We start from the raw sequence: 14,945 nt of genomic DNA, 5'->3' as shown, positions 1-14,945 counted from the left end.
CTAGTCTCTCTTTCAGTAAATGACTTTGTGCGTAAGGTACTGAGGGACATATTAATGCAGTGACAGTTGTACATATGCACAGGTTACACTATCTCCAATTCCTTTTTCGGATGGGCTGAATTACTCCACAGCATAATTCTCCCTTGTTTTATCTTGTAGGTCAACTCCTTGCCCGAATGTCAAACACGGGGATGAATGGGGGGAACCCACAAAATGTGAGAGTGGGGATAACTGTCAGTACTGTCACTCTCGCACTGAGCAGCAGTTCCATCCAGAGGTAAGACTGTAAAATGCCTCAGTTGATGAAAAGCTGTGGGTGAATAATAGTACAGTATTCTGATTAAATGGGTTAAATGATGGATTGGACTTGAGATAGCTTCACAGCCGAAAATTCAGGTATAGTGATTTCTAGACATGGCAGTGACCATTCTTCATATATAACCGTTTATAGAGAGTTATTTGGCTGTTTGAGTTCATTGCACTGCTGAGGGAGTACTGCATTGTCACAGACACCACTTTCAGATGAGACCTGAGTTCTGTCCCCTCAGGTGGACGTAAAGGATCCCATAGCACTACTCTACTCTAGTTCTGCTGTCCAGGCCAGCATTTATCCCTCAATCAATATCACCAAAAGAAAGTTATCCATTTTTGGGGCAAAAACACAAGGGCAGAGTATTATCTGAATGGCGGCAGACTAGGAAATGGGGAGGTGCAACGGGACCTGGGTGTCATGGTTCATCAGTCACTGAAAGTGAGCACGCAGGTACAGCAGGCGGTGAAGAACGCAAATGGTATGTTGGCCTTCATAGCTAGGGGATTTGAATATAGAAGCAGAGAGGTCTTACTGCAGTTGTACAGGGCCTTGGTGAGGCCTCACCTGGAATATTGTGTTCAGTTTTGGTCTCCTCGTCTGAGGAAGGACGTTCTTGCTATTGAGGGAGTGCAGCGAAGGTTCACCAAACTGATTCCAGGGATGGCTGGGCTGTCATGAGGAGAGACTGGATCAACTGGGCCTTTATTCACTGGAGTTTAGAAGGATGAGAGGGATGAATCATAGAAACATTTAAGATTCTGACAGGACTGGACAGGTTAGATGCAGGAAGAATGTTCCTGATGTTGGGGAAGTCCAGAACCAGGGGACATAGTCTTAAGATAAGGAGTAGGCCATTTAAGACTGAAATGAGAGAAACTTCTTCACTCAGAGAGTTGTTAACCTGTGGAATTCCCTGCAGCAGAGTGTTGTTGATGCCAGTTCATTGGATATATTCAAGAGGGAGTTAGATATGGCTCTTACGGTGAAGGGGATCAAGGGGTATGGAGAGAAAGCAGGAAAGGGGTACTGAAGGAATGATCAGCCATGATCTTATTGAATGGTGGTGCAGGCTCGAAGGGCCGAATGGCCTACTCCTGCACTTATTTTCCTATGTTTCTATGTAACAGATTATCTGCTCATTATCTCATTGCTGTTTGTGGCACTTTGCTATGTGCAAATTGTCTGTTGCTTTTCCATACAAAACAGTGGTGACTACACTTCAGAGTCATTTGGGATCTCCTGAAAACATGAAAGAAGTTATATAAATGAGCGTTACCCTTCCTTCCATCAGATCCAAGCTTGATCCACAAATACAGCAGGAATCGGCAGGCAGGGTGTGAGCTGACTTTCCCTCATTACATCAGCAGCACTAATTCGTGGACTAAGATCAGCAAAGACCAAGGATCAAGCCTGAGACCTTCCTTGTTTGTCTGCAGTGTATTTGCCAACTAAGTCCTTAAAATTAGACAGTGCAAAGGAGCACTTGGCGATTTCCCCCCCCACCCCCTGCCCTCCTGTAATGTACCTGTCCTACGCTGGGCACCTCATTGTGGATACAGAGCTGAAATGGCAAAGCCTTGCGTGAAAGATTGCAGGTGTGTGCTTGCTCCTGTGATCAGAGTTGTGGCAGGGCCTGAGGGTGCATTGGCTCATGAGCAAGGACCAGCAGTGTTGCCAATTCTTCCTCTGCCCCCAACCCCAGTCCGAAACTGGCCGATTGTTGATGGGGGGTGGGTGCCTCTGTAATGTACTCCGTTATTCGTTTGAGACATTTGAACTTTATTCATAACAAGGTGACAGTAATATGATGTGTGTGCACAAAATTGTCGGACTCCAATACATGGTGTAGGATTCCTTTGTTGGATTTGTGCAGTTTAAATTTAACTTAAATTCTATTGTTGAATTGAAAAGGTTTAAAAAAAAAAAAAGTCTACTGAGCAGCTACTGTCTATAATCCAGCACTCTGTTTCTCTCTTTCCCCCACCCCCCACCCCCAGCTCCTTTCTCTGCCGTTTCCTGACTCTATATACTCCAGTATAGGATGACCCTCCCCCACTCTGGCCAGGATGTGGAAAACAAGGGTTAACATTCTAGATATCAGATTGGCCAAGTTTTACACAATTGCCGCTGTACTGATGTTCTTTTTTTACATACATGGCTATGACTAAAAATTTGCATTTAGATAGCTCCTTTTAATATAGAAAAGCAGCCCAAGACACTTCAGGTGTAATTGGACAAAAACGGAATATGAGCCAATGCAGGGATTATTGGGGGTTGGCTAAAGTGGTGGGTTTTAAGGAGGAGAGGAAAGTGGTGAGGTGGCATTTATGGAAGAGAAATGCAGACGGTAGGGTATAGGTGGCTGACGGCACGACAGTGAATGGTGAGGTGAGGGGAGCGATGCAGAAAGGCTGGAGTGGGAGGGGTGAAGGGTTCGGGGGGCATTTTACGGCGACGGGGAGGCTGAGGTCATGAAACCATTTAAACACGAGTGGGAATTTTAAATTTGAGGCATCAAGACTACAAGCCATTGTCGGTGAGGAAGAGCAGAAGTGATGAGTGAGTGGGATTTGGTGTGGGATAGAGTATGGGGAGCAGAGCGTGGAGAATGTGAGGCTGGTCAGGCGATGATTGGAATAGCTCAGTCTGAAGTTGACAATGGCATAAATGAGAGTTGCAGCATGTAGATGAGGTAGAGGATATATTTCTTTGCTTTAATCTCTTTCTCCCCTTCTAGATCTACAAGTCGACTAAATGCAATGATATGCGGCAGACGGGATACTGCCCTCGTGGACCTTTTTGTGCATTTGCACATGTTGAACGTAAGTTGGCATTCTGTGTTTTGCACATTGAAAGATGTTCCATTTCCTGAGGTTTATTCCTTCTGCCTTGTGTTGCTGACGGGCAGGGGTACAGGGTTATCAAGTTGAAACATAACTGCTTTTAATCAGAAACCAAATGTAGAGAATGGAGGGGGGAGCACTTTTGTAGTTTTCTGCCAATTCATGTTTGTAACCTTTTGTGTTTAGAATTTTTCCTTCCCATTAAAATTTGTTTGTACTCTTACTCCATCTTTTCATTTCCATAGCAATGTTTGGAGATCTGCAGGTGAAGAGATTCATACACTTCTCATAAAACCTAGTATTCTATAAGCTTTTTTTTTAATGGCCTTATCAACTTGAGGTGCTGCTTTTGAAGTCTTGTGAATCCTGCATTCAAAGTATAGTTACTTTTTGTTTAACCACATTGAAGGAAATTGGAGAAGAGATTGCAGAGGTGCTGACTGCAATCTTTCAATTCCTATTAGATATGCAACTTGGCGTTCAGGGCAGCCAATGTAATCCCTCTGCTCAAGGAAGGTTAAATTGGGAACTAGATGTTTTTGACGACGCCAATTGTGGGCAAATGTTTAGAATCCATAATTTGAGATGGAATTCGTGAACATTTAGAATGGCATGTATTCAACCAGGACCGCCAGCAAGGATCTGTTAATGCAGGTTGTATTTGACACGTTTGAGTTTTCTGGAAATAAATGAAGGAAATAAATGAAGGAAATGCGGTAGATGTGTTGTAAAACAGTTTTCAAGAGGAATTCGATAAGGTGATTAACAACGTCTTTCAGAGCAACTGTAGCAATAAGGATAGAAAGTTGGTTGATGGACTGAACCAATTCTATCCAACAATTGTTCCACATCTTATCTGGTACACACACTACTTTCTTTCATCATCATTTTATGCATTAAGCGCCCCACTGCTACATTGTGCTGAATACGTGCTGCACAGGGTTTGAGTTAATGATAGACGGTTCAGATTGGAGAAGGGTCGGAAATGACATACCCCAGGAATCAGGGCTGGGTCCATCTCTTTTCTCAATAGAAGTGCGAAGTGATACATTTTGGTAGGAAGAATAAGGAGAGGCACCATGAAGTAAATGGTACAATTTGAAAGGGTGTGCAGGAACAGAGAGCTGGGGGTGTATGTACACACATCTTTAAAGGTGGCAGGACCAGCTGTGAAGGCCGTTAAAAAGGCAGACAGGATCCTTGATTTTATAAATAGAGGAATAGAGTCCAAAAGCAAGGAAGTTGTGCTGAACCTTTAGACCCCAGCTGCAGCATTGTGGCCAACTCTTGGCACTGCACTTTAGGAAGGATGTCAAAGCCTTAGAGAGGGTGCAGAGGAAATTTACTAGAATGGTATAAGTTGAAGCTCCCTTATCCGGCACCCTTGGGACCTGGCATTGCCGAATAAGGGATTTTGCCAGATGAGGGGAGGTCAGCGGCCCGAGGGGGGGGAAGGAGGTCGGTGCCCCGGGCAGGCCCGGAGTGTCTGAGCGGCCCCAGTAGACTGAGTGCAGTTTTGGGCTCCCCATCATGGAATGAGCATTAAAGATATGGTGTAGATTCACCATGATGAAGCCAGGGATGAAAAACTATAGTTACGAGAGAGACTTGAGTGACTGCGATAATTTCCACTGAAGCAGAGAGGCAAAGAGATTTAAGAGATTATTAAAATGATCAAATCTTCCTCGTGGATTGAGTAGGAAAAGACTATCCTTTGTTTTGGGAGTCAGTGACCAAGGGCCATGATGTAAAATTCTCAGAGTGTGAAGGGGACGTTCGGAGCAATGTCTTTACACAGTGGAATGCTTTGCCATAGAGTGGTCGAGGCAAAGACCATGGCAGTTTTAAGTGATATTTGAATAAATATTTAAAGCAGAGGAAAATAAAGATGAATGGGGAAAGAGAAGGGCAGTGGGACTAGTTGTGGTTTGTTGTGTCCAAGAACCGACACAGATATGATGGGCCCAAAGGCAGATTCCTGCGCTGTCAACTTCCAATGCCTTTGTGCTGAAAAAACCCAGTGACAGAATGTCAGTACTGCACCAACTCTCTGTCTCCTTTCCATTCACTGGTTGCACACCTGAAGATTTGGGATGCCGAACCATGCAGTTAATGGTTTTAGAGAGATGAAACAAGCGTACAGTCTTTCAATATATTGCTGCAATCCTTGAGTGACCGGGCAGCTTTTTTGCAGTAGTGTGCGTACAATCAAGCGCATGATGCTGGGAGCTGCTGAGGTTTACAAAGTCACCTGCTTCTGTTTTCCATCGTTTACATATTTTAAGTTGTTCTAGACCACTGAGATCTTGCATAACTGGTTACTATCTGTTTTGTTAATAAAGTAGAGCTCTTTCATTGAGCAGGTCATGAGTTTTCTGTTCCGAATTTAGAATTTTGTCTTTTTAGGGATTCCATCTACTGAGGAAGTGCAGATTATGAATCAGGTAGCCTCCATGATGCAGGCAGGAGCTGTGGCAGGTGCTCAGTCCAAGCAAGGCACTCGCCTTTATTCTACAGAAAGTCTCGGATCTTCAAATGACTGGGGCACCAGTATTAACTCGGCCAGTAATAATGGACAGATAGGAAACGTGAGTATACTTTTAATGGTGCTGCATGTTGGTATTTCAGTGCCATCAAACTGCTTATTGTTGTATTGCTTGTATCCTGACTACCCGACGATAGAACTCGAAACTCTTGTTCATTCCTATAGTATTTTATCTAGTTTTGCTGTCAATGTTTTAATGTATTTAAAAGGGAGTTAGATGAAGTCCTTACTACTCGGGGGATAAAGGGTTATGGCGTGAAAGCAGGAATGGGGTACTGAAGTTTCATGTTCAGCCATGAACTCATTGAATGGCGGTGCAGGCTAGAAGGGCTGAATGGCCTACTCCTGCACCTATTTTCTATGTTTCTATGTTGTAAATATTTCAAGTAGAACACTGAGGCACCCACAAATCACTTTGCTGTTTTCACATCTAATTGAGATGTAAATAGCTTTGTGATTGGATGGAGACTAGACCCATGAGCACGCTGGCACTTGTATCCTGACCTGTGTATCTTAGAATCATAGCCTCCTTCTGTGCTGAAATTATTCTATCAGCCCATTGAGCCCGTGCCGGCTCTCTCCAAGAGCACCTCAGCCAGTCCCACTCCCCCACCCTATCCCCGTAGCCCTGCAAATATTTTTCCTTCAGGTACTTATCTAATTCCCTTTTGAAAGCAACGATTGAGTCTGCCTCCACCACCCTCTCAGGCCATGCATTCCAGATCCTGACCGCTCGCTGCGTAAAAAAAGTTTTTCCTCATGTCACTGTTTATTCTTCCAATCACGTTAAATCTGTGTCCCCTGGTTCTCAACCCTTCTGCCAATGGGAACAGTTTCTCTCTCTCTACTCTGTCTCAACCCCTCATGATTTTGAACACCTTGATCAAATCTCCTCTCAATCTTCTCTGCTCTGAGGAGAAGAACCCCAGCTTCTCCAGTTCACGAAACTGAAGTCCCTCATCCCTGGAATCATTCCTGTAAATCATTTCTGCCCCCTCCTCTAAGGTCTTCACATCCTTCCTACAGTGTGGCCCCTGGCCAGCGAGCACCATGGAGCAGGCCAGGGAGCGGAGGGGGCAGTGTGGTGGCCTGGTCCAGCAGTCTGTGTGGCCCCCAGCCAGCGAGCACCATGGAGCAGGCCGGGGAGCGGAGGGGACAGCATGGTGGCCTAGTCCAGCAGTCTGTGTGGCCCCCAGCCAGCGAGCACCATGGAGCAGGCCGGGGAGCGGAGGGGACAGTGTGGTTGCCTAGTCCAGCAGTCTGTGTGGCCCCCAGCCAGCGAGCACCATGGAGCAGGCCGGGGAGCGGAGGGGACAGCATGGTGGCCTAGTCCAGCAGTCTGTGTGGCCCCCAGCCAGCGAGCACCATGGAGCAGGCCGGGGAGCGGAGGGGACAGTATGGTGGCCTAGTCCAGCAGTCTGTGTGGCCCCTGGCCAGCGAGCACCATGGAGCAGGCCGGGGAGCGGAGGGGACAGTGTGGTGGCCTAGTTCAGCAGTCTGTGTGGCCCCTGGCCAGCGAGCAGGCCGGGGAGCGGAGGGGGCAGTGTGGTGGCCTGGTCCAGCAGTCTGTGTGGCCCCTGGCCAGCGAGCACCATGGAGCAGGCCGGGGAGCGGAGGGGGCAGCATGGTGGCCTAGTCCAGCAGTCTGTGTGGCCTCCGGCCATGGAGCAGGCCGGGGAGCGGAGGGGGCAGCATGGTGGCCTAGTCCAGCAGTCTGTGTGGCCCCTGGCCAGCGAGCACCATGGAGCAGGCCGGGGAGCGGAGGGGGCAGCATAGTGGCGTACCACTCCTGGAAGCAGCATGTGCTGGAGCAGGAGAGCAACGGCAGTGAAAAGGGATGTCACCAAGATCCAGGTCGGTGATTGGAGCGCGGGCAGGTACTGCAGGAGCGGCGAGGTCAGGGCGAAGGAGCGATTGTAGAGGGACGTGATCGGAGCCCAGGAGAGGTGTGAGTTTGGGGCCCAGAAGAGGCGAGGGCCCTGGGGCAGCACGGGCCAGCCCACACTGCGATACGTGTGCGCACTAGGTTCCTGCAGCAGAGCTGGTCTCCAGTCACGGTTAACCCTCGCCACTGGACCTGGACCAAGACCTAGCTCTGTCAAGCCCGTGTGGTGGCTGGTGTGCAACGGTCACCACACTTTGGTTCTGTCTTCATGAAGGAAGACACAAATAACCTTCCGGAAATACTAGGGGACAGAAGATATAGCGCGAAGGAGGAACTGAAGGAAATCCTTATTTGTCAGGAAGTTGTGTTAGGGAAATTGATGGGATTGAAGGCCGATAAATCCCCAGGCCTTGATAGTCTGCATCCCAGAGTACTTGAGGAAGTAGCCTTGAAATAGTGGATGCATTGGTGATCATTTTCCAACAGTCTATCAGTTCCTATGGACTGGAAGGTAGCTAATGTAACACGACTTTTTACGAAAGGAGGGAGAGAGAAAACTGGTAATTATTAAAGGTGAAATAGCAGCACATTTGGAAAGCAGTGACAGGATCAGTCCAAGTCAGCATGGATTTATGAAAGGGAAATCATGCTTGACAAATCTTCTAGAATTTTTTGAGGATGTAACTAGTAGAGTGGACAAGGGGGGAACCAGTGGATGTGGTGTATTTGGACTTTAAAAAAGCTTTTGACAAGGTCCCACACAAGAGATTGTTGTGCAAAATTAAAGCACATGCTATTGACGTGGGGAGAGAACTGGTTGGCAGACAGGAAGCAGAGAGTCGGGATAAACGGGTCCTTTTCAGAATGGCAGGCAGTGATTAGTGGAGTGCCGCAGGGCTCAGTGCTGGGACCCCAGCTATTTACAATATACATCAATGATTTGGATGAAGGAATTGAGCGTAATATCTCCAAGTTTGCAGATGACACTAAGCTGGGTGGCGTTGTGAGCTGTGAGGAGGATGCTAAGAGGCTGCAGGGTGACTTGGACAGGTTAGGTGAGTGGGCAAATGCATGGCAGATGCAGTATAATGTGGATAAATGTGAGGTTATCCACTTTGGTGGCAAAAACATGAAGGCAGAATATTATCTGAATGGCGGCAGATTAGGAAAAGGGGAGGTGCAACGAGACCTGGATGTCATGGTGCATCAGTCATTGAAAGTTGGCATGCAGGTACAGCAGGCGGTGAAGAAGGCAAATGGTATGTTGGCCTTCATAGCGAGGGGATTTGAATATAGGAGCAGGGAGGTCTTACTGCAGTTGTACAGGCCCTTGGTGAGGCCTCACCTGGAATATTGTGTTCAGTTTTGGTTTCCTCATCTGAGGAAGGACATTCTTGCTATTGAGGGAGTGCAGCGAAGGTTCATCAGACTGATTCCCGGGATGGCAGGACTGACATATGAGGAGACACTGGATTGACTGGGACTGCATTCACTGGAGTTTAGAAGAAAGAGAGGGGATCTCATAGAAACATATAAGATTCTGACAGGACTGGACAGGTTAGATGCAGGAGAATGTTCCCGATATTGGGGAAGTCCAGAACCAGGGGTCACAGTCTTAGGATAAGGGGTAAGCCATTTGGGACCGAGATGAGGAGAAATTTCTTCACTCAGAGTTGTTAACCTGTGGAAGAGGGGGTTACCTTATGATGATAGATTGAGTAGACTGGGTCTTTACTCGTTGGAGTTCAGAAGCATGAGGGGTGATCTTATAGAAACATTTAAAATCATGAAAGGGATAGACAAGATAGAGGCAGAGAGGTTGTTTCCACTGGTCGGGGAGACTAGAACTAGGGGGCACAGCCTCAAAATACAGGGGAGTCAATTTAAAACAGAGTTGAGAAGGAATTTCTTCTCCCAGAGGGTTGTGAATCTGTGGAATTCTCTGCCCAAGGAAGCAGTTGAGGCTAGCTCATTGAATGTATTCAAGTCACAGATAGATAGATTTTTAACCAATAAGGGAATTAAGGGTTACGGGGAGAGGGCGAGTAAGTGGAGCTGAGTCCACGGCCAGATCAGCCATGATCTTATTGAATGGCGGAGCAGGCTCGAGGGGCTAGATGGCCTACTCCTGTTCCTAATTCTTGTGTTCTTATGGAAATCTCTACCGCAGAGAGTTGTTGATGCCAGTTCATTGGATATATTCAAGAGGGAGTTCGATATGGCCCTTGTGGTTAAGGGGATCAAGGGGTATGGAGAGAAAGCAGGAAAGGGGTACTGAAGGAATGATCAGCCATGATCTTATTGAATGGTGGTGCAGGCTCGAAGGGCTGAATGGCCTACTCCTGCACCTATATTCTATGTTTCAGCCATTGGGTGACTGTGACCTTTTTTTAAATTTCAAAATATATACTTTATTCATATAAAAATTTGCACGATACATTGGAAGGCAGTTCAGTACATTTGGATGCTGAAGGCAGTTCCGTTCAATACATTTGCTTGCTTTACATTTCAGGGTACAATTCAGTACAATCCCAGGATACATTGTAATACAGTCATCAAATGACGTTACATGAGGCACTATACGGTACACGGAATGGGTGAGGGTACAGTTACATTTCTTTACAACATACATTACTAAACAGTTGCTGAACTTACATTATACAGGCACTACATAGGTGTTTTCAGATCATGGTGCTTTATGTATACAGAAAGTTTACAAGTACGGCCCGAGGGGGGTTTTGTACTGATTCCTGCCCCCCGGGTTTACCGTGGTGGAAGGGCTTTAAACTGGCCCTTCCCCACCGTGCCTTTGCGGCGACTGCACCAATTTTAAGTGCGTCCCTCAGCACGTAATCCTGGATCGTGGATTGCGCCAGTCTGCAACACGCAGACGTGGACATCTCCTTGCTCTGGAAGACCAGCAAATTTCGGGAAGACCAAAGTGTGTCTTTCACCGGAGTTGATGGCCCTCCAGCAGCAGGTGATGTCTGTCTGGGAACAGCCCGCAGAGCAGAGTCCTGTGTTACGGAGCTGCTTGGGATGAACCTCGACAGCAACCACTGCATCTCCTTCCAGACCTGCCTTGCAAAGGGCCAGTCCCAAAGGAGATGGATGACAGTCTCGTCCACACCACAGCCAACTCGGGGGCAGAGTGCCGTGTCTCTGAAACCCCGGCTGTGCATGAAGGATCTGACGGGTAGGGCCCTCCTCACCGCCAACCAAGCTACGTCTTGGTGCTTGTGTGAAAGTTCTGGCGATGAAACATTCTGCCAAACGAGTTCGACAGTCTGCTCGGGGAACCGTCCGACAGGATCCATCATCTCCTTTTGTAGGGTGTCCAGGACCTTGCGGCCGACCACTGCTTTATGGCCTTGTGGTCAAAAGTTTTTTCTTGAAAAACTTTTCCACGAAGGACAGGTGCTGAGGCATAGTCCAACTGCTCGGAGCGTTCAGCCTGGCCAGACCCATCCTTCGCAACACCAGGGACAGATAGAATCTCGGCACGTAGTGACACTTGGTGTTGGCGTACGAAGGGTCTATGCACAGCTTGATGCAGCTGCACACAAAGGTGGCCATCAGGATGAGGGCCACGTTCGGAACGTCCTTTCCCCCCTTGTCCAGAGATTTGTACATCGTGTCTCTGCGGACACGGTCCATTTTCGATCTCCAGACGAAATGGAAGATGGGTGACTACCACGACACAGGAGCAGGATATGGGCCAGACCTGCACCACACACAACAACCCTGAGAGCACCTCACTCCTGATGACCAGGTTCTTTCCTGCCATGGAGAGGGAGCACATCCCAGTTTATGTTTTGCTTTAGCGATACATTCTTTCCAGTTTTTTGACGTACGCCCCGTCTGCTCCGAACCATATTCCCAACACCTTCAGGTAATCTGACTTCACGGTGCAGGGAATAAAGGATCGGTCGGACCAGCTTCCAAAGAACAGGGCCTCGCTTTTGCTGCGGTTGACCTTCGCTCCCGAGGCCACTTCAAACTGGTCGCAGAGTGTGAGCAATCTGCGGACCAACTGCGGATCCGAGCAAAAGATGTCGTCCATGTACAGGGAGGTTTTGACCTGAGCGCCTCCGCTGCCTGGGATTGTCACCCCCCCCTAATGCCCGCATCCTTCCTGATGGACTCGGCAAAGGGCTCGATACAGCACACAAACAAGACAGACGAGAGAGGACAGCCCTGCCTGACTCCAGACCTGATCGGAAAGCTTTCAGTTTCCCACCCGTTGATTAGAACTGTGCTACTGATGTCTGTGTAGAGCAGTTGGATCCAATTGCAGATCCCCTCCCCAAACCCCATTTTGGAGAGCACGTCCATCAGGTATGTGTGCGATATCCTGTCAAAGGCCTTCTCCTGGTCCAAGCTGATTAAGCAGGTGTCCACCCTCCTGTCCCGCACGTAGGCGATCGAATCCCTGAGCAGCGCCAGGCTATCAGAGATCTTCCTGCCGGGGACAGCGCAGGTCTGGTCCGGGTGGATCACCAGCTCCAGAGCAGACTTGACCCTGTTTGCGATGACCTTCGACAGGATCTTGAGTCCACATTGAGCAGCGAAATGGGCCGTCAGTTTTTGATTTCCTCCCTCTCCCCCTTCTGCCATTGGGTGACGGTGACCCGCAATGTAGGGGTGATGGGTGAACGGGACTTGGTGTAAGTTAGGATATGGCGATCATAGGCAAATAATCAGTATCTAAGCTCCCGTGAACAATAACCAGTTCAGCGAGCCACCAATTGATATAACACTGACTCAGCAAGCAAAGCAGAGGGGCATTTTTTTTTTTAAAACTTATTTATCTGCTGTGTATTGCACTTAAATTGTATTGAGTATTTACACAGTTCTAAATCCATAAAAGTTAGATGACTGACAATTTGTCTTGTGACTTTTAATTGTGAGCACTTGTGTGATTCAGTTTCTTTAAATGTTTTTCTATTCCAGGTTTCGTCATCTAGCAGCCCAACGGTTACTTCGACCTCAGGTAGTAACAGTTCATTGTCTCCGATTGGACCAATAAGTAGGCGCAAATATTTCACTAACGGTAGTTTATGTTCAGATCCTGCGACGTCCAGTGTTTCATCACCGACATCTACATATCCAAAAGCACCGGGGTTTGAACGAGAAGATCAGGTAACTCGCATACAAAAATATCTGCATTGTAACTGGGGCTAATGGGTAGTCTCTTTCTAAATATAGATAGATTTTCCTACTCTGTTTGCAGTCTCTGGCTCCAAAGCCTGTTCTCCTATATTTTATGCTGTGAATTCTAGTGTTTTTAACTTGGCTCTTGTATGCAACAGTAAGGCTCTGTGTACACTAACCTGATCTGGCAGTTTGGAGCCGTTTTGACCACTTTTGTTTTAGGTGTCAGCTTTTGCTAATTGATGTCTCTGATGCATGGACTCACAGAGGTGTAATGTGTCTGCCGGTTAAGGGTTCTAAGATCGTGGAACTGTTTTTCTAAGTCAGTGCAGGTGAGTTAATCTCGGACCTGAAAGCAGAAATATTTTCAGAGTACCATTTGATGAAGATCAAGAAAAAGGGTTTTAGGTTTATTGTTTTATTTTTGAGCACGCAATCTCTGTTCAATGGACAGTGTTGAAAGTCAAGAGCAGTTGAGATCTCAGTGATGAACTTCATTCTTCTGGCGATTTGAGCCAAATATATTTGCACCAGTAGTCACATCCAGAAAGTATGAAAGGAGCTGGCAACTTCCCCTGGGCCCTGTGCAGGTGTTCAGTTAGTGTGAGTGGATGTGGTGAGATCAGGGCAGTATTTTCATGTCAGTGTGTTGTGGGACGGCTGCAGATATCTTCCAACTGCTCATCTAAAATCATCGCTACCCCACACCCCTTCTCGAGATGGTGAGCACGTGTGCAGTTACAGCTCGGAACATCATCATTCTGCTCCACCCGGGGTGGGGAGGGAGGACTGAGGACTGATGAGGGCAGAGGTTATTGTGATCAGAGTCGGGGAGATACTGGGATTGAGACTGAAGTGCTTACAGCTGTTTGATTACTTGCAGGCAAAACAACATAAGAACCAAACACTAGAGAACAACCAGAAATTAACCGAACACGATAGTAAACAGGTGAGTGAGGAGACATTTCAAAATTATTTAACTGGAGTGGTTTTCACACTTTGCGGTTAATTGGGCCTCATTAACACTGCTCTGTGTTGGCCGACAATAGGTGCATAAAAAGGACTTTCACAATTGCTGAGCATTTGAAGTGTGCTCAGTGCACAATTTGAAGTAGAGGTGTTTGTTAAACCAGTGTATTAATGTTACTGTACGCGACTGACTGGACGGCATCAAAAATATTCTCATTTCGTTTATAAAGTATTTCATTTTGCATTAATCCAGGGGTTTAAACTTTTGGTTATATAGTCTGAGTTTGAATATTTACACAGGATTCTTCGGCGGCAATTACACTGAATTTCTCGCTTCCTCCTTCCCCACCACCCCCCTGCCTGCAGTTAGTATCGGCAGATAATAGGAAAGTGGGCAGCCTCTGCCCAGTCCAGTGCTGTCTTTGCCTGGCATCCAAACATGAGCACTTGCAGCAGGGGTCAGTGGATAACTTTCCAAGTGGCAGATGATACCTGGCTGGCTATTTTTCCCCCTGTAATCTTATTCCAGGGGCAATTGTAATACCCTCACTGCTGGCTGAGATGAACTAACTCAGCAAAGACTCTCTCAGATCTTGCTGGTCTCTGTGTCTGTGTACTGCAGGTGCCAGTGGGGCATTTGTTGAAGGCAAAGCTGATTGGCAAAAGAACCAAAGGCGACGTAAGAAAACTTTTTTACGCAGTGTAGTTAAGATCTGGACTGCATTGCCTGAAAGGGTGGAGGAGGCAGACTCGATTTTAACTTAAAGGGAGTTGGATAAATATCTGAAGGAAAAAAATTGCATGGCTATGGGGAAAGGGCGGGGAGGTGGGACTAGCTGAGAGTCGGCACGGGCTCGATGGGCCGAACGGCCTTTCCCCTGCTGTAACCATTCTATGATTCTATGAAACGTTTGTGGGCTTTTTGCCCTATTTGAAATTATTTCTCCATTCACCCTTGGGTTTCCCTGCACTGGCTTGTAGTTTACTGGTTGAGAGCAGAAAGTCCTCCTGTGTAACCTGGTGCAGAGAGATGTGTGAAAGCAACTGGGGTAATTTTTTGTCTGATTTTACCCCCCTGATTCCTATCCCCGGCACTTCACTTAATAGAATGGACAAACTCCAAAGATGCTATTTGGACAGTCGTGTTGCAAAAGCATGTTGTGCTTATCATGCAGCATTAGTTCCCTGATTGAAGGTGAATAAGATCCTGAGTAATTCTGACTGACTGAAATATTT

At 47.2% G+C, this 14,945-nt stretch overlaps 1 protein-coding gene across 3 annotated transcripts in view; it reads left to right on the top strand.

Moving 5' to 3' along the window:
• Positions 1-14,945, top strand: part of unkl (unk like zinc finger) — a 159,833-nt gene that overhangs the window by 123,039 nt on the left and 21,849 nt on the right. For 2 of the 3 annotated variants that reach the window (XM_070901478.1, XM_070901479.1), the window contains exons 6-11: positions 160-277; positions 3,051-3,135; positions 5,563-5,744; positions 12,540-12,579; positions 12,655-12,728; positions 13,624-13,689. In XM_070901478.1, the coding sequence (XP_070757579.1) occupies positions 160-277; positions 3,051-3,135; positions 5,563-5,744; positions 12,540-12,579; positions 12,655-12,728; positions 13,624-13,689 (565 nt within the window). Of the gene's footprint in view, positions 1-159; positions 278-3,050; positions 3,136-5,562; positions 5,745-12,539; positions 12,729-13,623; positions 13,690-14,945 lie in introns of all 3 variants that reach the window. The other variant, XM_070901477.1, reaches the window with a different exon arrangement.

The sequence above is a fragment of the Pristiophorus japonicus genome, chromosome 15 (assembly GCF_044704955.1).
Source record: "Pristiophorus japonicus isolate sPriJap1 chromosome 15, sPriJap1.hap1, whole genome shotgun sequence".
Taxonomy (NCBI): domain Eukaryota; kingdom Metazoa; phylum Chordata; class Chondrichthyes; family Pristiophoridae; genus Pristiophorus; species Pristiophorus japonicus.
Note: the sequence above shows the minus strand (reverse complement) of the source record. Positions and strands in the feature narration are given on the sequence as shown.